General features: G+C 63.0%; 3 protein-coding genes across 3 annotated transcripts; all 3 read right to left on the reverse strand.

Moving 5' to 3' along the window:
* Positions 1-830: 830 nt before the first annotated feature.
* LOC120390352 (protein NKG7-like) lies at positions 831-4,121 on the reverse strand. Its single transcript, XM_039512953.1, has 5 exons — positions 4,026-4,121; positions 2,665-2,877; positions 2,326-2,472; positions 2,004-2,138; positions 831-1,051 (listed from the first exon to the last, which is right to left on the reverse strand). The coding sequence occupies exons 2-5, from the start codon at positions 2,837-2,839 to the stop codon at positions 1,017-1,019; spliced, it is 492 nt and encodes a 163-aa protein (XP_039368887.1). The 5' UTR covers positions 2,840-2,877; positions 4,026-4,121; the 3' UTR covers positions 831-1,016.
* Positions 4,122-8,208: 4,087 nt separating this feature from the next.
* On the reverse strand, positions 8,209-11,638 carry LOC120390006 (lens fiber membrane intrinsic protein-like). The gene is made up of 4 exons (XM_039512197.1): positions 11,464-11,638; positions 10,471-10,620; positions 9,521-9,655; positions 8,209-8,776 (listed from the first exon to the last, which is right to left on the reverse strand). The coding sequence occupies exons 1-4, from the start codon at positions 11,636-11,638 to the stop codon at positions 8,715-8,717; spliced, it is 522 nt and encodes a 173-aa protein (XP_039368131.1). The 3' UTR covers positions 8,209-8,714.
* A 1,402-nt stretch (positions 11,639-13,040) lies between these two features.
* C24H19orf84 (chromosome 24 C19orf84 homolog) lies at positions 13,041-21,948 on the reverse strand. Its single transcript, XM_039512195.1, has 2 exons — positions 21,850-21,948; positions 13,041-16,887 (listed from the first exon to the last, which is right to left on the reverse strand). Exons 1-2 carry the CDS (start codon positions 21,882-21,884, stop codon positions 15,666-15,668), a joined length of 1,257 nt encoding a protein of 418 aa, XP_039368129.1. The 5' UTR covers positions 21,885-21,948; the 3' UTR covers positions 13,041-15,665.
* Between the last annotated feature and the right edge of the window lie 53 nt (positions 21,949-22,001).

Here is a 22,001-nt window from a genome sequence, read left to right on the forward strand (position 1 = left end):
GAGGAAATTCTCCAGCCTCAGCCCTGGCCTCCCTCAGCCCAGCACGTCCCAGTCCCCCTGCAGCCAGGGGGGCTCTGCCTGCTCCCCCTCTCCAGCCCAGAGCCCCCCTGCTCCCAGCTGGGCAGCCGATACCCCCGGCCCCAACCCACCTCTGTCCACTGGCTTCTCTCCAGGGAACCAGGGTGGCCTGGGCCCCCTCTCCCCTCTTCTGTCCTCCGGCCCCTCTGGCTGGAGCCGGCTGCTCAGGTCACCGGGGTCCTCTCCCCGCAGCCCATTGTCCCCCACTGGCCAGACCGGCTGTGACTCCCGAGCTGGGCCCCCAGTCACCAGGCGCTGGGATCTCCGTTCTCCAGGCCATCGGCCGGGTCCCGAGTTCCCTCTCTGGCCCTTTGTACCAACACGCTCCCTCTCCCCTCCCCTCGTTAAACCCGTAACAGCCGGGGACACTGAGTCCCACCCCCGCTGCATGCAACCCCCTGGCAAACCCAAGAAAATCCCCCACTTCGTCCCAGGCGGCTTATCGGGGGGCTGCACAGCTCTGGGGGTAATTAGGGTAACTAGGCCGGGCGAGGCCATTGCTCACCCCGAGCCAGCCGGATTCACCCCCCCCCCCGCCCCGCTGACACTAGCTGGATGGGAGCTGGCGCCCCCTAGAGGGAAAGGCCCCGTGTCCCAGTCCCTGCCCAGCAGCAGTCCTGGCTCCCAGCCCCCCCTGCTCTAAGCCCCAGACCCCACTCCCCTCCTACAGCCGGGGAGGGAACCCCGGAGTCCTGTGAGGGGAGTCGGGGGGGGGGGGAATAAATCACCAGAGAAGCATCTTTGAGGACAGGATCTCTAATCTCCATGGAACAAGGGGGTGGGGAGGGTTGGGGCTCATTGCTGGGGGGTCCAGCAGGGACGGCCAGATGGACACACACACTCTCTGCCCCCTGTTCGGTCCCAGGATGCTGCAGGCTCCGTCCGGCCCGCACGGCTCCCGGCCCCAGCCCCGGGGCCAGCACAGGCCCCACACGGCTCTAGGAGGATTGGTGGGCGACCATCGTCACCACACCTGGGGGAGAGAAGAGAAATGGGCTCAGAGCAGCAATGGGAGCGTCATCTACTGGTACGTGGCGCCCCACCCCAGAGGTGGCTGCATCTCAGCGCCGGGCGAAGGGTCCCTGTATAACCAGCTCCCACCCCCCACCCCAGAGGTGGCTGCATCTCAGCACGGGGCGAGGGGTCCCTGTATAACCAGCCCCCACCCCAGAGGTGGCTGCATCTCAGCGCCGGGCGAGGGGTCCCTGTATAACCAGCCCCCGCACCCCACCCCAGAGGTGGCTGCATCTCAGCACCTGGCAAAGGGTCCCTGTATAACCAGCCCCCGCACCCCACCCCAGAGGTGGCTGCATCTCAGCGCCTGGCAAAGGGTCGCTGTATAACCAGCCCCCGCGCCCCACCCCAGAGCTGGCTGCATCTCAGCACCGGGTGAAGGGTCCCTGTATAACCAGCCCCCGCGCCCCACCCCAGAGGTGGCTGCATCTCAGCGCCGGGCGAAGGGTCCCTGTATAACCAGCCCCCGCACCCCACCCCAGAGGTGGCTGCATCTCAGCGCCGGACGAAGGGTCCCTGTATAACCAGCCCCCACGCCCCACCCCAGCGCTGGCTGCATCTCAGCGCCGGGTGAAGGGTCCCTGTATAACCAGCCCCCACGCCCCACCCCAGAGGTGGCTGCATCTCAGCGCCGGACGAAGGGTCCCTGTATAACCAGCCCCCACGCCCCACCCCAGAGCTGGCTGCATCTCAGCGCCGGGTGAAGGGTCCCTGTATAACCAGCCCCCACGCCCCACCCCAGAGGTGGCTGCATCTCAGCACCGGATGAAGGGTCCCTGTATAACCAGCCCCCGCACCCCACCCCAGAGGTGGCTGCATCTCAGCACGGGGCGAAGGGTCCCTGTATAACCAGCCCCCGCGCCCCACCCCAGAGGCAGCTGCCTTTCGACACGCCCCGCTGTTGCACTCACCAGTGATGAGGAAGACGGGGAAGGAGGCCCAGCCGAGGCCGAAGGACCAGCCGAAGGTGACTTGGTGTGATGGGACAATCACGTCCCCAGCGAACTCCCCTGTGTACACGAGCAGCGCGATCATGGCACAGAGCCCTGGGGAGAGGGAACAGCACGGACACCCCTCAGCGCGGCCCACGCTCAGTCCCAGCACCAGGGGGAGCCGCAGAGCCCAGGGCAGGATTCGGGGAGGGGGAGGCTGGCGCTCGGTTCCCCTCGGCTGGCGGGGGCGGGGGCGGGGGGGGAGATGAGTTCCCGGGGGAGGGGGGGAGGGGGGACGTACCTGCGCTGAAGCTGCCCAGGAAGGAGAGCAGGGTCAGAGCTAAGGAGCCGAGGTGGGAGCGCAGGAACGAGGCGAGGAGCGCGACGGAGGAGAGACACCCAGCGATCGCGCCCAGCAGGGTGAAAGCCCTGGTGACCTTTAACGAGACTGTAGCAAAGGACGGGGTTAAATAAACAACACTGCACTGAACGGGTTAGAGACCCCAGGAGTCCTGACACCCAGCCCCCCCCCGCTCTAACCACTGGCCCCCACTCCCCTCCCACAGCCAGGCACAGAGCTGCCCCATGGTGCTGGCTGGTGGCAGCGGTGGGATCCCTGGGGGAGCCGGGCTGCCCTCACCTGATGCAGAAGAAATTTGCTCACACACTGAATTGAGGCAGGTCTTCCACAGCCCCTCATGGAGGGACCCGAGGGGGCTGCTGGCCACCAGCCAGTGGTCGGAGCCCAGGGCGGCCAGGAGCAGCAGGAGGCTGAGCAGGGCCAGGACGGTGCTGAGGATCCGGGGAGACGCCATCGCGGGGGGGGGGGGCAGCGCTGGGATCCGGGAAGCACCTGGGGGTGGAAATGAGTCAGAGGCAACCGCAGCCCAGAGCAGCAGGGCTGAGCCAGAGCCCTGGGCAGGGTCTCAGGCAGCTCCACAGCTGGGTGATGGGAGTGTGGGGGACGGAGGGAGGGATGGGGCAGGGCGTGGGGGGAGGGATGGGGTGGGGGGTGCGGAGGGGGGAATGGGGGTGGGGGGAGGTCGATGGGGTGGGGCGTGGGGGGAGGGTGGATGGATGGATGGGGTGTGTGGAGAGGGATGGGATGGGGGTGGGGAGGAGGGAGGAGGGATGGGGTGGGGGTGTGGGGTGGAGGATGGGATAGGATGGGGTGTGGGAGGTGGAGGAATGGGGTGGGGTGTGCGTATGGGGATGGGATGGGGTGGGGTGTGGGGAAGGTGGAGGAATGGGGTGGAGTGGGTTGGATGGGGGTGGGGAGGAAGGAAGGGATGGGGTGAGGCATGTGGGAGGGATGGGGTGGGGTGTGTGGGAGAGGTGGATGGGGTGGGACAGGATGGGATGGGGCATGTAGGGAGGGATGGGATGGGGTGTGTGTGAGGGGGTGGGTGGATGGGGTGTGGGAGGGCTGGAGGAGGGGTGGGATGGGGTAGGGAGGAGTGGGTGGATGGGGGTGTGGGGAGGGCTGGAGGAGGGGTGGGATGGGGGTGCGGAGGGCTGGAGGGTGGGATGGGGTGTAGGGGAGGGGTGGGTGGATGCGGTGGGGCGTGTGGGGAGGGATGGGGGTGTTGGGAGGGCTGGAGGAGGGGTGGGTGGATGTGGTGGGGCACATGGGGAGGGGTGGGATGGGGGGGTAGGGGGAGGGGGGGTGGATGCGGTGGGGCGCGTGGGGCGGGACAGGTTGAGGTTCCCAAAGGGGGTGCTCTGGGGGGCTGGGACCTGCCATTCAGGGGTCCCGTGGGGGTGTCTCCGTGAGGGAGCGGGTGGGACAGGGGGACGAGGAGGAAACCCGACCCCCACTACCCCTGTGCTATGGGGCGGAGGCCAGGGAGAGGGCGGGTGTCCGGGCCAGCCCCACAGAGCCGTGTGTGAGGGGACGGCCGGACGGCCGGACAGAGGGACGTGGGGCCAGACTCTCGGGTGCCCAGACACTCCAGGCTGTCGCGGGGGAAATGACCCCCCCATCCCGAGCGCCCCCCTCACCTGCTCCGCGTCGCCTGCTCCCTCGCAGGGTTTGCTCCGGCTCTAGCCCTGACCCCCCCCCACATGGGGCCTCTTGTTCCCGGGTGACTTCCTGGGAGGGGCAGGGATGGGGTAAGGCCCCATTGCAACATCTCCACATCTGTGTCAGTTCCTCCCTGCAGCCCGCGAACCTGCCCCCCATCGCCAGCGCCCTCAGCGGCCCCCAGGGTCTCCCATCCGAGCCCCAACCGCCCCCGGCCTGCTTAGCAAGGGAATCCCCTGGGTAGACCCCAGCAGTCCTGCCCCCCCAACCTGCTCTGTCCCACTCCCCTCCCAGAGCCGGGGAGAGAACCCAGGAGTCCTGGCTCCCAGCACCCCCTGCTCTAACCACCAGCCCCTACTTCCCTCCCAGAGCCAGGGAGAGAACCCAGGAGTCCTGGCTCCCAGCACCCCTGCTCTAACCACCAGCCCCTACTCCCCTCCCAGAGCTGGGGGGAGAACCCAGGAGTCCTTTGACGCACACTTGAGGGGATCGTGGGGAAGGGGGGGGCCTCCGGGGGGGGCGAATAAGTCACCAGACGTGCGGCTCTGAGAACAGGCCCTTTAATCTCCATGGAACAAGGGGGGGTTGGCAGGTTTTTTTCTGGGGGAGGGGTAGTAAAAGGGAGAGGGGAGGAGATCACTGCTTGGGTCTGTGGGAAACCAGGGTAACACACACAGAGAGCAGGGCCCGGCCCCTCCAGCAGGGACCCCCCCCACACACACACAGAGCAGGGCCCAGCCCCTCCAGCAGGGACCCCCCCCCACACACACACAGAGCAGGGCCCAGCCCCTCCAGCAGGGACCCCCCCACACACACACACAGAGCAGGGCCCAGCCCCTCCAGCAGGGACCCCCCCCTCACACACACAGAGCAGGGCCCAGCCCCTCCAGCAGGGACCCCCACACACACACACACAGAGCAGGGCCCAGCCCCTCCAGCAGGGACCCCTCCACACACACAGGGCAGGGCCCAGCCCCTCCAGCAGGGACCCCCCCACACACACACAGAGCAGGGCCCAGCCCTCCAACCCCCACACACACACACAGAGCAGGGCCCAGCCCTCCAACCCCCCCCACACACACCCACAGAGCAGGGCCCAGCCCCTCCAGCAGGGACCCCCCCCCCACACACAGCGCAGGACCCACCCCCTCCAACCCCCCCCCCCCCCCACACACACACACAGAGCAGGGCCCGGCCCCTCCAGCAGGGACCCCCCACATACACACCCACAGAGCAGGGCCCAGCCCCTCCAGCAGGGAACCCCACACACACACAGAGCAGGGCCCAGCCCTCCAGCAGGGACCCCACACACACACAGAGCAGGGCCCAGCCCCTCCAGCAGGAACCCCACACACACCCACAGAGCAGGGCCCAGCCCTCCAGCAGGGAACCCCACACACACACAGAGCAGGGCCCAGCCCTCCAACCCCACACACACACACAGAGCAGGGCCCAGCCCCTCCAGCAGGACCCCCACACACACACAGAGCAGGGCCCAGCCCCTCCAGCAGGGACCCCCCCCTCACACACACAGAGCAGGGCCCAGCCCCTCCAGCAGGGACAGCCCCCCCCCCGACACAAAGAGCAGGGCCCAGCCCCTCCAGCAGGGGGACCCCCCCCCCACAGGGTTGGTCCTTGGACACGCCCACCGCAAGCAGGGTCACCCACAGGCCCGTCGAGCCACCGGCTCATGGGCTACACGGCCACGGTCTGGCCCGGTACCTGGCGAAGCCGCTCACGCACCTGGGCGTGACCGTAGCCTGCCCCCGCCTGGAGGGTGGCGCCGTGGCGGAGCCGCGGGGGGGGGGGGGCACCTTCCGAGTAAGGCGCGTATCGGGCGCCTCAAAGCCAGCCCCTGCCTTGGCTGGAGCAGGGCTAGGGGACGTGACCCCGCTTCCCCCGGGGCGTCACCAGGGAGCGTGGGGGCACCCGGCCCGCCAGGCTCGTTCTCCCAGCCTGCCGCTGCCGTCCAGTCTCGAGACGCCGCCGCGGCGCTGCCAGGTCTCTGCCGAGGGAGCTCTCGCAAGCAGGCAGGGGCGTTTGCTCTCCGCCGTCGCGGGGGGCATTGGTGGCTGCGCTGGGATTCCTGCCGGGGGTTCGGCCTCCCTGCTTTGGCCACCTCTGGTCCAGGCCTGGCGTCTACGAGGCAGATAAACAACTCGCAATAAGCAAAGTGCCAGCATGAACTCCGATGCGAAAGCGACCGAGAACGGGCCGGACATCTGCTACTGCCCCGGCAGAGGGACGATCGGCTTCAAATCGGTTTCTCTCGCCGCCTCGTTTTCGAACCAGCTTCATTCGCTTCGCAGATCTGGGATACAATTTTCCAAAGCATCGAAATGACTGAGGCGCCTAATTCTCACGGGACTGAGGACCCTGCAGCTTAGAATCCCAGAGGCACGCAGGCTCCTAACTCCCATTGGATCCTCAGAGGTATTTTGTTGTGCCTACGTACGCACCTTTGAGGAAAAGGGCGTATGCGACTTAGGAGCTTTTGAAAAATTCCCCCCTCCCTTAGCTTTTATTTATAATTTTATAGGCATCTAAAAACCTAGGAAATTCAGTGCAAAAAACGTTGTGATTATTTCAACGTAAGTTCAAACCGCGGGCTGGTCCGCAGCCTGAATGTCTGTTCGGTGGGACATTCTGACATTTTGAATTTTGCTCGTTCCAAATGGGAACAAAAAGTCAAAAACTGAACACTGCCCGCAAAAGGAAAACTCCAAAAAATGTCTGTGTGGGACCCTCCAAGTGTTTCAGTTCATTTCATTTAGGCTTTTAATAGTCTGTTAAAATATTCAAGGTCATGTACGTTCTATTGACGCAAGCTTAACGATGATGTAATCCTAATGTCTGTTAGTCTATAAGGTGCCACAGGATTCTTTGCTGCTTCTACCGTCATCCTAAAAGTCATATTTGGAATGTAAAAGTCAAAACGAAAAACACGTCCACGTTGCCCGGATGAAATGGTTTGACTTTCCCCCGTCACAGCCCACAGATTCCTGTGAAGCATTTTGCTGGCTGGATAGATTCCTTTCAAAATAACAATTCTAGGCCATTCAATGTAAAAACTTTGTGAGGATTTCGAACTGTTTCACGTAAATATTTAAAATTCATAGATTCATAGACTTACGGTCAGAAGGGACCAGTATGGTCATCTAGTCTGACCTGCACAATGCAGGCCACAGAATCTCACCCACCCACTCCTGTAACAAACCCTAACCTGTGTCTGAGTTATTGAAGTCCTCAAATCGTGGTTTAAAGACCTCAAGCTGCAGAGAATCCTCCAGCAAGTGACCCATGCCCCATGCTGCAGAGGAAGGCAAAAAACCTCCAGGGCCTCTGCCAATCTGCCCTGGAGGAAAATTCCTTCCCGACCCCAAATATGGTGATCAGCTAAACCCTGAGCATGTGGGCAAGACTCACCCGCCAGCACCCAGGAAAGAATTCTCTGTAGTAACTCAGATCCCAACCCATCTAACATGGTTTAATGCGTCTTTGGTTTTTTAGACAACTTCATTCAGCCTAAAGAAAATGTATTTCTTTAAAAAAAAAAAGAGGGGGAAATTCAGTAAGAGGGACCCTGGGTGATAGATATTTGTGCATAAATTAATACTTTTTGGTTTTAGAGACAGCTTAATTGCCTTAAAAACTTGTTATTAAAAAGAAAGGAAATTTAACATGAGTAAGGGCCTCACTTGCCAGGGGCTTGGTCCATGACTGGAGTTTCAGATGCTAGGAAAATACAAATGAATAATAATTTAATTCTAAATATTCCCAACAGTTTAATACCGCTTTGGCGCTCGAGACAGGCTAAGTTGCTTTCAAGGACCTTTCCTGCCTTTGACCAAAAAGCCTGGGCAATTAAGAAAATTTGTTTAAAAAAACATCGTTGGGATTTCAGAGGCTTGAACTGCAAACACTGCCAAGTGGTTTAAAACCGCGTTAGGGTCTGAGGCACTTGGGTTTCCAAGCACAGCTAGAGATTTTGTGGGTAGAAATCAACGACGGAACAAACTGCTTTCAGGACCTTTATTCTTTTTCTTTAAAAAAAGAAAAACCAAGGAAATTCAATGCATAAAACTTCGTTAAAGGCAAAAATCGGAGCTGCCGGGCCAAAGACACGAAACTTTAACCCTGCGGTTCCTGCTGCTACGTTGTCTTAGTTAACGCTACTCAGGAGGGGCGCGGAAGTAGAGAGAAATTTCTGAGCCGTTGTAATTTAACAATTAACAATTTAACTTCAGGGCCTGTCTGCTTATCAATCAAAGCTACAGCACAAGTTCAGTCAGCCACGGGGGCTTGATATTTTAAGTCTGGTTCTAAAGGAAGGATGGTCCCGCCGGGAACTCAGGACACCTGGGTTCCAATTCCCAGCACTGCTGCTGTGTTCCTGCGTGACACTGGGCAGGTCAGCCCATCTCGCCGTGCCTCGGTTTCCCCCAGACTGGATGCTTCCCTTTGTCTGATTTGATTCTAAAGCGGCTGGGGGCACGGAGCTGGTCCAGCACCGAGCGCCAAAGGAGGAAGCTGGCCTGGAAGCTGATGAAACGAACGGAGGGTGTTTGCTACGGGGATGTCCCGTTGCGGGTCGCTGGAAGGCTGGGGGTGGGGAATGGCGAGGTATCACTCGTGGCTCGATTCGCTGCGGCGCCACCACGCAGGGTTTAACGCGTCTCAGCCACGCGCTGGCATCCGTGCATCCGATACGCGCACACGTAAAATATCCCTGCGAGGGGGAGAGAGGGGCTGTTTAACAGCACTGAGGGGTCAGGACTCCTGGGTTCTTTCCCTGGCTCCGGGAGGGGAGTGGGGTCTAGTGGTTAGTGCAGGGGGGTGCTGGGAGCCAGGACTCCTGGGTTCTCTTCCTGGCTCTGGAAGGGGAGTGCGGTCTAGTGATTAGAGCGGGGGGGGGGCTGGGAGCCAGGACTCCTGGATTCTCTGGGAGGGGAGAGGGGTTTAGTGGTTAGGGCTGGGAGCCAGGATTCCTGGGTTCTCTGGGAGGGCAGTGGGGTCTAACGGTTAGAGCAGGGGGGGTGCTGGGAGCCAGGACTCCTGGGTTCTTTGGGAGGGGAGTGGGGACTAGTGGTTAGAGCAGGGGGGGGCTGGGAGGCAGGACTCCTGGGTTCTCTCCCCGGCTCTGGAAGGGGAGTGGGGTCTAGTGGTTAGAGCGGGGCAGGGCTGGGAGCCAGGACTCCTGGGTTCTCCCCCCGGCTCTGGAAGGGGAGTGGGGTCTAGTGGTTAGAGCAGGGGCGGCTGGGAGCCAGGACTCCTGGGTTCTCCCCCCGGCTCTGGGAGGGGGGTTACTGGTCAGAGCTGGGGCATTCCTGGACAGGGAGTGTGAAACAAGGAATTGGATGAGGAGAAAGGTGCCCTATTGCCGCCCCCCAGAGGGGGAAGGCCCCATTGCCAGGCCCCCACCGCCCTGGGGCTGGATGGGAGCTGGCGCCCCCTAGAGGGGAAGGGCCGGTACCTGCGAAGAAGGTCATGAGCAGCGCGACCCAGCCCAGGATGTAAGACCAGGAGAAGCGCCAGTCCCCGAACCGCCTGCCCAGGAAGTTGACGGTGACTCCGGTGTAGACAGCCATGGCCAGCAGGACGAAGAGCGCTGGGGGGGGGGGCAGAGACCGGGGGCAGGACAAGAGGCCAGAGAAACCGCTACATGCCTGGGAAGTGTAACTGCACCACCCCCCCGCCGGAGCCGGGAGAGAACCCAGGCGTCCTGGCTCCCAGCCCCTCCCCTCTCCCCCCTGCTCTAACCACTGCACCCCCTCCCCCGCCGGAGCCGAGAGAGAACCCAGGCGTCCTGGCTCCCAGCCCCTCCCCGCTCCCCCCTGCTCTAACCATTACACCCCCCTCCGCTGCCGGAGCCGGGAGAGAACCCAGGCGTCCTGGTTCCCAGCCCCTCCCCGCTCCAACCACTGCACCCCGTGCCCCCCCCGGAGCCGGGAGAGAACCCAGGCGTCCTGGTTCCCAGCCGCCGGGAGAGAACCCAGGCGTCCTGGTTCCCAGCCCCTCCCCGCTCCCCCCGCTCTAACCACTGCACCCCGTGCCCCCACCGGAGCCGGGAGAGAACCCAGGCGTCCTGGCTCCCAGCCCCTCCCCTCTCCCCCCGCTCTAACCACTACACTCCCACCCCTGCCGGAGCCGCGAGAGAACCCAGGCGTCCTGGCTCCCAGCCCCTCCCCCCTCCCCTCTGCTCTAACCACTACACTCCCCCCCCCTGCCAGAGCCGGGAGAGAACCCAGGCTCCCACTGCCCCCCCCATTCTCTAAACACTAGACCCCCCACCCCTCCCAGAGCTGGGGAGAGAACCCAGGAGTCCTGGCTCCAAGCCCACCCGCTCTAACCCACCAGACCCCACTCCCTTCCTTGTGTCTTGGTGGCCAGCTGGGGTCCCCGCGGCAGCGGGCAGACACTTACTGGAGACAAAGAACATTATCCCGGCAGCAAACGCCCGGTTGAATCTCTCGGAGGTGGATCGGTGGGCGAAGGACAAGATCCCCGTGATGATGCCAGCGAAGCACGACAGGGCAGAGAGGATCATGAAGGCCCGGGTGGCGTTCCAGTAGGCTAGAGCAGCGGGGAGAAAACACTCAAAACTGCTCCTGTTCAGAAGGGGGCGGCTCGCCCGGTGCACAGATGCAGCCACCTCTGGGCAGGGCAGCTGGGGAACAGCCGCTCATAACGCCACGCGTGGGGCTGGCTCTTCTGGCACAGACATGCAGCCACCTCTGGGGCAGGGCAGACGGGGAACAGCCACACATAACACCATACGGGGCTGGTTCACCTGGTGCTGAGATGCAGCCACCTCTGGGGCAGGGCACAGTGGCTGGTTAATTCACAACAATTCAGTACAATTTAGGAGGTGAAGCAAATGAAAATCTCAGCTTGAGAGCGGATTTAGGGAACCGAATGGCATCGCCCCAGCTGGGGTTTTGCCCAGATCCCTGGGTTCGAGCCCTGCCTCTTGGAGCAAATGCCAGGGCCTCTGGGAGTACAGCGCCCCCTAGCGCTGCCCTGGGGCATCGGGGCCAGCCCTGACAGCCAGGGCAGAGCCCCCACCCTGCCCCCTGCAGCACAGCGCCCCCTAGTGCCAGGCTGGGGCTTTGGGACCAGTCCTGCCTGCCAGGGGAGACCCCCACCCTGCCCCCTGCAGCACAGCGCCCCCTAGTGCCGCTCTGGGGCATTGGGACCAGCCCTGCCTGCCAGGGGAGACCCCCACCCTGCCCCCTGCAGCACAGCGCCCCCTAGTGCCAGGCTGGGGCATCGGGGCCAGCCCTACCAGGGGAGACCCCCACCCTGCCCCCTGCAGCACAGCGCCCCCTAGTGCCAGGCTGGGGCATCGGGGCCAGCCCTACCAGGGGAGACCCCCACCCCACCCCCTGCAGCACAGCGCCCCCTCGTGGTCCTTACCAATGTTCTCCATCTGCATGTAGCACTTGCCCGCCAGACAGTAGCGCCAGAGGCCCTGGTGGGCCAGGGCCCCCTGGATCCGGTACTGCACCCAGTAGTCAGTGGCTGTGCAAACCACCAGCAGGATGTTCCCCACCGAGGCGCAGAAAAGCCCCCCTGCCATGAAGCTGTACATCCTGCCTGAGCCTGCAGACAGCACAAAACCGGCTAGAGCGGGGGCTGGGAGCCAGGACTCCTGGGTTCTATCCCCGGCTCTGGGAGGGGAGTGGGGGCTGGTGAGTTAGAGCGGGGGGCTGGGAGCCAGGACTCCTGGGTTCTGTCCCCGGCTCTGGGAGGGGAGTGAGGGCTGGCGGGTTAGAGCAGCGGGGGCTGGGAGCCAGGACTCCTGGGTTCTGTCCCCGGCTCTGGGAGGGGAGTGAGGGCTGGTGAGTTAGAGCGGGGGGCTGGGAGCCAGGACTCCTGGGTTCTGGGGAGGGAGTGAGGTCTGGTGAGTTAGAGCAGTGGGGGATGGGAGCCAGGACTCCTGGGTTCTGTCCCCGGCTCTGGGAGGGGAGTGGGGGCTGGTGGGTTAGAGCAGGGTGGGCTGGGAGCCAGGACTCCTGGGTTCTGGGAAGGGAGTGGGGTCTGGTGGGTTAGAGCAGGGGGGGATGGGAGCCAGGACTCCTGGGTTCTGTCCCCAGCTCTGGGAGGGGAGTGGGTTGATAAGTATTGTAGCAGCATTGCTGCATGGGCGTGTGTGGGTGTGAGAGTGGCGGGGGGTGTTTCTCAGGGCCTGTGTGTGCGTATTTGTGTATTAGCGTCCCCGGGCCGGTGTGTGCCGGTGGTGGTGGTGGGGGGATCAGTTGGTTGTGTGTCTGTGTACACCAGGGTGTGTCTGCTCCCAGGTGTAGGTCAGAGGGGGAGCCCCTCGGTGGGTTCCTGTGTCCCCTTCCCCCCGGTGGTGCCCCCTACCTGTGCCGACCCCAGCGCCCGGTTCTGCTCCGCACTGTCACCCCTCTCCTCTCCCAGCCACCGGCAGCAATTTTGCAGAGGCCGGCAAATCCCTTAATGCCAACGACGGGCCGGGGGGCCGTGGCAGGGGCAGCTGGTTCCAGAAGCCGGGATCTGCAGTCCCAGCAGTCCTGCCCCCGGAGCCTCAAAACAACCTGATGAGTCGTCACTTCCATTGAGCCCGGAGCGGCCGCACAGGGGCCTCCCCGACCAGCGCGGGGGAAAAGGGAGCGGCGTGTCCGGGTTTCAGACAGGGATCCCTCGCCCAGTGCTGAAATGCAGCCACCTCTGGGGTGAGGCATGGGGCCCCTCCTGCCCAAACACCTGTTCCTCTCCAGCTCCGGGACGGGCTGCGTTCCTCCTGCCACCCAAAGGAGGGAGCCGGCAGCTACAGGAACTGGCCTACTGACAACAGGGGCAGATTTTCATTTCATTCCTGGCACCTCTGAAGCCAGTGCCCCGGCCTGGGGCCGGATGAGAGCCGGCCCGGCTCCCCCGAGAAGGGAAAGGCCCCGTGTCCCATCCCCTGACCCTCTAACTTGCCAAGTAACGTCCATCAATACAGACTCACTGAAAACCCAACGCAGCCAAGTACAAACACCTTTATTCCCAATGGCACAGAACTCAGCACACGCCAACATTTCCTACGTTGCATTAAATGACAGTTATTCTGAAGCCTCCCGAGTGTCCACTCTCCGGGGTCCAATTCGGGTCCCAGCCACCGCGCCCACTGGGGGGCACTGGTTGCCGGTCCTAGGCTCCCGTCCTGAGGGATCCCACCTCGGTCCCCTTTCAAGACACAACACCCCAGAAGATCTGAGGCAAAACACACGCACCATGCGAATGATCTCTTAAGAACAAACAAACCAGGGACTTAACCACCCCCAAGCCCCATAACTTTGCTCCTCGGATTCGAAGGAGCCACCTTCGGGATGAACGTGAAGGCATCTTCTGCTCTTAATGTCTCAGGGCCTCTGTTCAATATACCCCCCCATGTGATTACCCCACAATAACGCTCGCTGGTGTTCAGAACCAGGCGTGTCTGAGGCATCATCCATCGGGGTCAGAAGCCGCTGCTGGAGGAGTCACATACGCAGTATCATTTCTCGCCGCGATACGGAGTTACAGAAAGCACTTGCCTTCTCGCTGAGTAGTGTCATTGCTCTGTGCTGTGTATTAAAATGGCAAAGTTGACCAACTGCATATGTACGTTGTCATATAATACACGATACACGAAATCAGTCAAATCCCCCCTTTTAACCTCTGCCTAGCACACACAGGATATTGCCTGTCAGAGATCACAGCAATATAATTTCTGTGCAATATGCATCGGATATGCGATATAATGTACATGCAATATAGATGAAAGGGCTGGATTTCGATTAACACGCCTCGACGTCACACGTGCAAACAAGTCATATGGAAATTAAACCTCTTGATAGCACAAGGCAGAACTCTATGGGCAATATAATGTCTCTGGGATACCGCTGCAATAATTCAAATATTAAATCGTTCACATTCACTATTTTAATCTCTACATATGGCAGAGAATGGGTAGGATTGTTTTGCTTAGAGATCACGACAATATCATTTTCCTGGGCTATATAGTTAAGCCAGCACATTCCTATGATTGCATCTAGATGTCTTCGATGCAACAAATCAGATTGAAGTTTTGTATAAAGCACAATGACAGTTCTAGGTGCAGTTCTCGGGGATCCACGGCGGTGAAAAGGGGAGAGTCGCATGGTTACTAGATCATAAATGCAGTACGTCAAATTCACCATTTTGTCCTTTGTATCGCACAGAAGTTATACTGCAGATATGACACACACAGCATATGCGATAAGTGACACTCACTTTTTTCAATCTCCGAGAGAAATTTTACTGCCTAACATCTATATTTTAGCAATCGATCGCCTGGCCTCCCTGAGTTCTGGGGTAGTTAGCAGAGCGACTGGCTCCCCCATGCAATCGATACAGACTTACACAGAGAGCTGAGTTCAAACTCAGTCTTCCCAGAGAAAGGTTTCAACACGTTCAAACAACTCACAATCCAACTCTCTTTGCAAACACAACTTAACGCCGTCAGGGAGTCAACTCTTAACAAGGCTTCCAAACAGCCTGGCCCTTGGCATGGTTTTAAACCTAGAAAGAAAACCACAAAACTTGAGAAATACCACCCGTGATGACACAGAGTAAGATTTCGGGGGTATGCGTGTGTGTAAAAATGCACGGAATATGTACTAATCTCCAGACCTTTGACGTCACAAATTTAGGCCCTGATCTTGTGACGCGAGGCAGGTCACGGTAGAGCCCTGCGTGACATGTACGTGTCCACTCCACGCTAAGCACATGACACAAACCACAGCGTTACTTTGCAGAACACGGAGGGGACTAATTTGAGTTTCGTTTCCTGACCCGGACATACAAGCAAAGGTTCCAGTTAGTAACAAAATGATACCAAACCCCCGTGCCCTGGCACTCTGGGGGAGAAGACAGGGGATTTGGGTTTGTTTCACAACCAAATCTTGGAAAGTAACAAATTAAAAGAGACAAACACAACAGAAATCTGGCTCCATCTGTTGCTCTTTAGGCAAACCCCCCATTTCTGATCATTCTTAAACCTAAACCAACATCAAAATCTTTGGACAGAGAAAGACAAGAGGTTGGGAATGGAGGATCATGGGGAATAGGCTTATTTGGGGTGGAGGGTCACAGGTAGAGGGCTAGGAGTGGAGAACTGTGGGTAGAAGACTTGTCGGGGCAGGTTAGGCATGGAGGATGATGGGCAGAGGGCTAGGAATGGAGGATGATGGGTAGACAGTTAGGAAGGGAGGATCATGGGTAGAAGACTTGTTGGAGCAGGTTAGGAATGGAGGATGGGTAGAGGGCTAGGAAAGGAGGATCATGGATAGAAAGCTTGTTTGGGGCCCACGATCATGGGTAGAGGGCCAGGAAGAGAGGATCATGGGTAGACAGCTAGGGAGGATCATGGGTAGAAGACTTGTTGAGGCAGGTTAGGAATGGAGGATCATGGGCCGAAGCTGGAGGATGAAAAAGAACGGGGTTATTAACAAACCAACCCTTGGCTGAACGGCCGAGCCCTGTGGGCTGGTGGAGTCAGCAACGGGTGGCCGGTTTGATGGGAGAACCACGAGGCCCCAGCTTCGGCCCAGGAGGGAGCCCCGATGGGCCCTTCCACGGCCCAGGGCTCACGCTCTGTCCTCGTTCTCCGTGGCGGCTCTGGGGAGGTCAACGCGCCTGGCCATGAAATCGCCGAGCTTGGCAGACCCCTGGCCACTCAGGCCTCCTCCTCCTCCTCCCGGGGGCCGTGTCCCACAGCCGGCGGCGCCTCCAGGGGGCTGTCTCTCCTGGCTGGAGCCCCCGGGCAGGTCGGCGATGAGCTTATGGAGATAGCTGGAGAAGCTGCCGTCCCTGCTAGTGGGGCGGGGCGTTGTCCTCTCCTGGCGGGAGGCCGGTTGAACCTTCAAAGCCACCTGTGGAAGAGGGGGAACCCCCGGTGCCGATTTGGGGGACTCCTCATACTCCTTTTCCCAGTCTTCTCCTTCCTGGGAAGCTGGGAGGTTGGGCTGGGAGGACCAGGCTTTCCCCAAGACGCTCCCTCGGGTGGTGGATCCCCCATAATCTGCCTCCCAATCTTCCCTGGCAGCTTTGGCTGCTTCGGTTTTCCCTGCACCGGACCCCCATCTCTTCGCCCCTCCACTAGACCATCTCTTCGCCCCAGGGGCATCCAACAGGCAGCCATCTTGGTTCCGCTTCCTGGCCGCATAATCTGAGCCCTGGGCTCTCCCCGGGCCCCACTGCCCAGCCTTGTGTGGGGCAGAGTCTGCCTTGCCCGGGGCAGAGTCTGCCTTGCCCCACGGCCTCTGCCACCCCCCGGGCCGACAGAAATCTTTCTGCTCCCTCGCTCGCCGGTTCTCCCCCCAGCCACTCAGCAACGGAGTCCCTCGCTGGTCCCGTCTCGCAGAGGAGTCTTGCCAGTCGTCGCGGCCCCCGTGCATCTCTTGGGAGCAGCCGGCGCTGCTCTGCCCCACGGCGCCAGACCCACAGCACCCCTCCCAAGCCGGCTGGGAGTTGGCACAAGCTGGCTGGGGGCCGCAGCAGTAGTGTGGCTGACACCCGCAGCCCAGTGCACGCGGGGGAGGCCCGCCGTGGCCCATGGCCGATGCCCCGTGGCCGCAGGAGAGGGGCGTCTGCGGCACGGCCGAGTAGGCCCTCAGGAGGGCGCTGTTGAGCAGGTAGGCGAGGGTGTCCAGCCGGACGGGCACGGTGACGGAGGACAGGGCCCCGGCCGAGGGGCGACCCAGGATCCAAGGCGTGGCAGAGCTGGAGGGCACAACGGGCATCTTCTCCAGCGTGGTCTGGTCTGAGGCGGGCGGCTCCATGGGGCTGGGGCAGCTGGGCCTGGGGGAGCTGCGGGGGAAACGGAAAAGGGGGTCAGAGACAGAGATCCCACCCCCTCCAACAGGAGATGGGAATTCTATGGAGGGAGGGGCGGTGGTCTGGGGGCTAGGGACATGTGAATTGGGGGGGCCATGTTTGCGGGGTGAGCAGAGGGCCTGTGTGTGTGTAGGATCTGGGCTGGTGGAATCCCTGGTGGGATGGGGTTCCTGTGGGGATGGAGGGGTTCCTCTTGGGCGGGGATGGCGGATGGGGTGTTTGTGGGAGGAGGTGCCCTGGCTGGTGGGGCTGGAGGAAGGAGACTCTTAAGCTGGAAGGGGGTTCTCATGTGGGGCAGGATGCCCTGGTTGGGGGTTAAGGGCTGGACAGGGGTTGGATGGGAGGCATGGAGGTCTCTGGTTGGGGGGGGATCTATGGGGCTGGAATGGGGGTTCCCATGGATGGAGTCTGTGGGGCTGGACAGGGGCTCCCGTGGGAGGCAGGTGGTCTGTGGTTGGGGGGTTTAATGGGGGTTTAATGGGGGGTTTAAACCCCCCAACCACAGACCACCTGCCTCCCACGGGAGCCCCTGTCCAGCCCCACAGACTCCATCCATGGGATAGATCCCCCCAACCCTCAACCAGAGACCTCCATGCCTCCTGGAGGGAGGTCCCATGGGGGCGGTACACTGGATGGAGCAGGGGATCCCATGCAGGGCGTCTCTGACGGGGCTGGAGGGTGTATGCCATGGGCTGGGGCTGCCCTGGCTGGGGCAGTCCCATGGGAGGCTGGAGGGGGTCTTATGGAGGGCTGGGGATCCTTGGCTGGGGGGCCCCATTGAAAGCAGAGGGGGGGCCCATGGAGGGCTGGGGAAGTCAGGAATCCCATGGGGGGTGGGGGTTACTGTCTGGGGGCTCCTGTGGGAGGCTGTGGGGTGGAGGGGGGGGGGTCTCTGGCTGGGGGGGTTCCATGGGAGGCTGGAGGTCCTTGGCTGGGGGGCCCCATGGAGAGACTATGGGGAAGAGGGGGGTCTCACTGGGGACTGGGGTGTCCTGTGGGGGGCTGAGGAGATGAGGCATCCCATGGGCGTAGGGGTTCCTGGCTGAGGGCTCCTGTGGGTCTGTGGGGCAGAGGGGGTCCCATGGGGGCTGGGGTCCTATGGAGTGGAGGGGTCCTCTGGTGGGGTTCCCTGGCTGGGAGGTTATGGGGGCTGCTGGGGTCCATGGAGGGGCTGGGAGGGATCTATGGGGTGGAGGAAGGTTCTTGGCTGGTGTGTCTATGGGGTGGGGGTTGAGTCCCGGCTGGGGTCCCATGAGGAGTGTATGGGCAGAGGAGAGTCCCATGGGGGTTGGGGAGGTCAGGCATCCCATGGGAGGTGGGGATCCAGGCTGGGGGTCCCATTGGTGGCTGGGGGCCTATGGGGTAGAAGGGAGATATGGGTGGAGGAGGTCCCTGGGGAGGTGTATGGGGTTAAAGGGGGTCCCTGGCTGGGGTCTATGGGGTGGGAGGAGGGTCCTTGGGGGTGGTCTGTGGGGTGGAAGGGTGATCTATGGGGTGGAAGGGGGGGTCCCTGGCTGGAGTTCTATGGGGCAGAGGGAGGTCCCGGGGGTCGTGTATATGGGGTGAAGGGGGGTTCCTGGCTAGGGGTCTATGGGGTGGGAGGGTCCTGGGGAGGTCTATGGGGAAGAGGGGTCCCAAGGGGGTCTATAGGGAGGAGGGGGTCACTGGGGAGTCTATGGGGCAGAAGGAGGGTCCCTGGGGGTCTATAGGGAGGAGGGGTTCCTGGCTGGGGGCTATGGGGCGGAAGGAGGGTTCCTGGGGTCTATAGGGAGGAGGGGTTCCTGGCTGGGGATTTATGGGGCGGAAGGAAGGTTCCTGGGGTCTATGGGGTGGAGGGGGTCCCTGGGGGTCTATGGGGAGGAAGAAGGTTCCTGGGGATCTATGGGGCAGAAGGGGGTCCCTAGGGGTCTATGGAGAGGAGGGGTCCCTGAGGGGTCTATAGGGAGGAGGGGTTCCTGGGGTCTATAGGGGAGGGGTTCCTGGGGCATCTATGGGGCAGAATAGGGGTCCCTAGGGGACTATAGGGAGGGGGTTCCTGGCTGAGGGTCTATGGGGCAGGAGGGTTCCTGGGGTCTATGGGGCGGAATGGGGTCCCGGGGTCTGTGGGGCGGAGGGTTTCTGGCTGGGGTCTATGGGGCGGAGGGGGTCCCGGGGGTCTATCGGGCGGAGGGGTTCCTGGCTGGGGTCTATGGGGCGGAGGGTCTCTGGCTGGAGGTCTATGGGGAGGAGGGGGTCCCGGGGTCGATGGGGCGGAGGGGGTCCCGGGGGTCGATGGGGCGGAGGGGGTTTCTGGCTGGGGTCTATGGGGCGGAGGAGGGGTCCCGGGGTCTATGGGGAGGAGGGGTCCCGGGGTCTATGGGGCGGGAGGGGGTCCCTGGCTGGGGTCTATGGGGCAGAATGGGGTTCCTGGGGTCTATGGGGCAGGAGGGGAGTCCCTGGCTGGGGTCTATGGGGAGGAAGGGGGTCCCGGGGGCTCTATGGGGAGGAGGGGGTTCCTGGGGTCTATGGGGTGGGAGGAGGGTCCCGGGGTCTATGGGGAGGAGGGGGTTCCTAGGGGCCTATGGGGCGGAGGGGGTCCCTGGGGGTCTATGGGGAGGAGGGGGTCCCTGGCTGGGGGTCTATGGGGCGGAGGAGGGGTCCCGGGGTCTATGGGTAGGAGGGGTCCTGGGGTCTATGGGGCGGGAGGGGTCCCTGGCTGGGGTCTATGGGGAGGAAGGGGTCCCGGGGCTCTATGGGGAGGAGGGGGTGCTGGGGTCTATGGGGCGGGAGGGGGTCCCGGGGGTCTATGGGGAGGAGGGGGTTCCTAGGGGCCTATGGGGTGGAGGGTCCCTGGGGTCTATGGGGAGGAGGGGGTCCCTGGCTGGGGTCTATGGGGAGGGGGTCCCGGGGCTCTATGGGGAGAAGGGGGTCTATGGGGCGGAGGGGGTCCCTGGCTGGGGTCTATGGGGCGGAGGGGGTCCCGGGGTCTATGGGGCGGGAGGACAGTCCCAGGGGTCTATGGGGTGGGAGGGGGTCCCGGGGTCTATGGGGCGGAGGGTTCCTGGCTGGGGTCTATGGGGCAGAGGGGGTCCCGGGGTCGATGGGGCGGAGGGTCTCTGGCTGGGGTCTATGGGGCGGAGGGGGTCCCGGGAGGGTCTATGGGGCGGAGGGGGTTTCTGGCTGGGGTCTATGGGGCAGAGGGGTCCCGGGGTCTATGGGGCGGAGGGGTCCCGGGGTCTATGGGGCAGGAGAGGGGTCCCTGGCTGGGGTCTATGGGGAGGAAGGGGATCCCGGGGTCTATGGGGAGGAAGGGGGTCCCGGGGTCTGTGGGGCGGAGGGGATCCTGGGGGTCTGTGGGGCGGAGGGGTTCCTAGGGGTCTATGGGGAGGAGGGAGGTCCCTGGGGGTCTATGGGGAGAAGGGGGGTCCCCAGGGGGGTCTATGGGGAGGAGGAGGGTCCCGGGGTCTATGGGGTGGGAGGGGGTTCCTGGCTGGGGCTCTATGGGGAGGAGGGGATCCCGGGGTCTATGGGGCGGAGGGGGTTCCGGGGGTCTATGGGGCGGGAGGGGGTTTCTGGCTGGGGTCTATGGGGCGGAAGGAGGGTCCCAGGGGTCTATGGGGAGGAGGGGTTCCTGGGGGCTCTATGGGGCGGAGGGGGTCCCGGGGTCTATGGGGAGGAGGGGTTTCCTGGCTGGCGGTCTATGGGGAGGAGGGGGTGCCGGGGTCTATGGGGCGGAGGGAGGTCCCTGGGGGCTCTATGGGGAGCAGGGTGGTCCCGGGGGCTCTATGGGGCGGGAGGGTGGTCCCGGGGTCTATGGGGAGGAGGGGGTTCCGGGGTCTATGGGGAGGAGGAGAGGTCCCTGGGGCGTCTATGGGGCAGAATAGGGGTCCCTAGGGGACTATAGGGAGGGGGTTCCTGGCTGGGGTCTATGGGGCAGGAGGGATCATGGGGTCTATGGGGTGGAATGGGGTCCCGGGGTCTATGGGGAGGAGGGGGTCCCTGGGGCTCTATGGGGCAGGAGGGTTCCTGGGGCATCTATGGGGAGGAGGGGGTCCTGGGGTGGTCTTTGGGGCGGAGGGGGTCCCGGGGTCTTTGGGGCAGAAGGGGGTCCTGGGGTCTTTGGTGCGGAAGGGGGTTCCGGGGTCTATGGGGCGGAAGGGGGTCCCGGGTGGTCTATGGGGAGGAGGGGTCCCGGGGGTGGTCTATGGGGAGGAGGGAGGTCCCTGGGGCGTCTATGTGGCAGAATAGGGGTCCCTAGGGGACTATAGGGAGGGGTTCCTGGCTGGGGTCTATGGGGCAGGAGGGTTCCTGGGGTCTATGGGGTGGAACGGGGTCCCGGGGGTCTATGGGGAGGAGGGGGTCCCTGGGGCTCTATGGGGCAGGAGGGTTCCTGGGGCTCTATGGGAGGAGGGGGTCCCGGGGGTCTATGGGGCGAAGGGGGTCTATGGGGTGGAAGGGGGTCCTGGGGTACTATGGGGCGGAAGGGGGTCCTGGGGGCTCTATGGGGTGGAGGGGAGTCCCGGGGGGCTCTATGGGGCGGGGTCTATAGAGCGGAGGGGGGGTCCCGGGGGGTCTATGGGGCGGGAGGGGGGTCCCGGGGGTCTTTGGGGCGGAGGGGGGTCCCTGGGGTCTATGGGGTGGAGGGGTCCCGGGGTGGCTCTATGGGGCGGAGGGGGTCCTGGGGCTCTATGGGGAGGAGGGGGTCCCTGGGGTCTATGGGGCGGAGGGGGTCCCTGGGGCGCTATGGGGCGGAGGGGGTCCTGGGGGTCCCTGGGGTCTATGGGGAGGAGGGGGTCCCTGGGGGTCTATGGGGTGGAGGGGGTCCCTGGGGGTCTATGGGGTGGAGGGGGTCCCGGGTGGCTCTATGGGGCGGAGGGGTCCTGGGGGCTCTATGGGGCGGAGGGGGTCCCTGGGGCGCTATGGGTATGGGGCGGAGGGCAGCGCCCCGCCCCTCACCCCGCGCTCCCAGCGGCCCCGCGCGGCTCCTCCATGGTCCCGGCTCCGCGGGCAGCGCAAACCGCTCGCGCCACGCGGTGGGGCGTGGCCAGAGGGGCGGGGCGGTGACGTAGCTGGGCGAGGACTATGGGTCTCTGGGGCGGGGCTTATCG

This window comes from Mauremys reevesii, linkage group 24, assembly GCF_016161935.1.
Source record: "Mauremys reevesii isolate NIE-2019 linkage group 24, ASM1616193v1, whole genome shotgun sequence".
Taxonomy (NCBI): domain Eukaryota; kingdom Metazoa; phylum Chordata; order Testudines; family Geoemydidae; genus Mauremys; species Mauremys reevesii.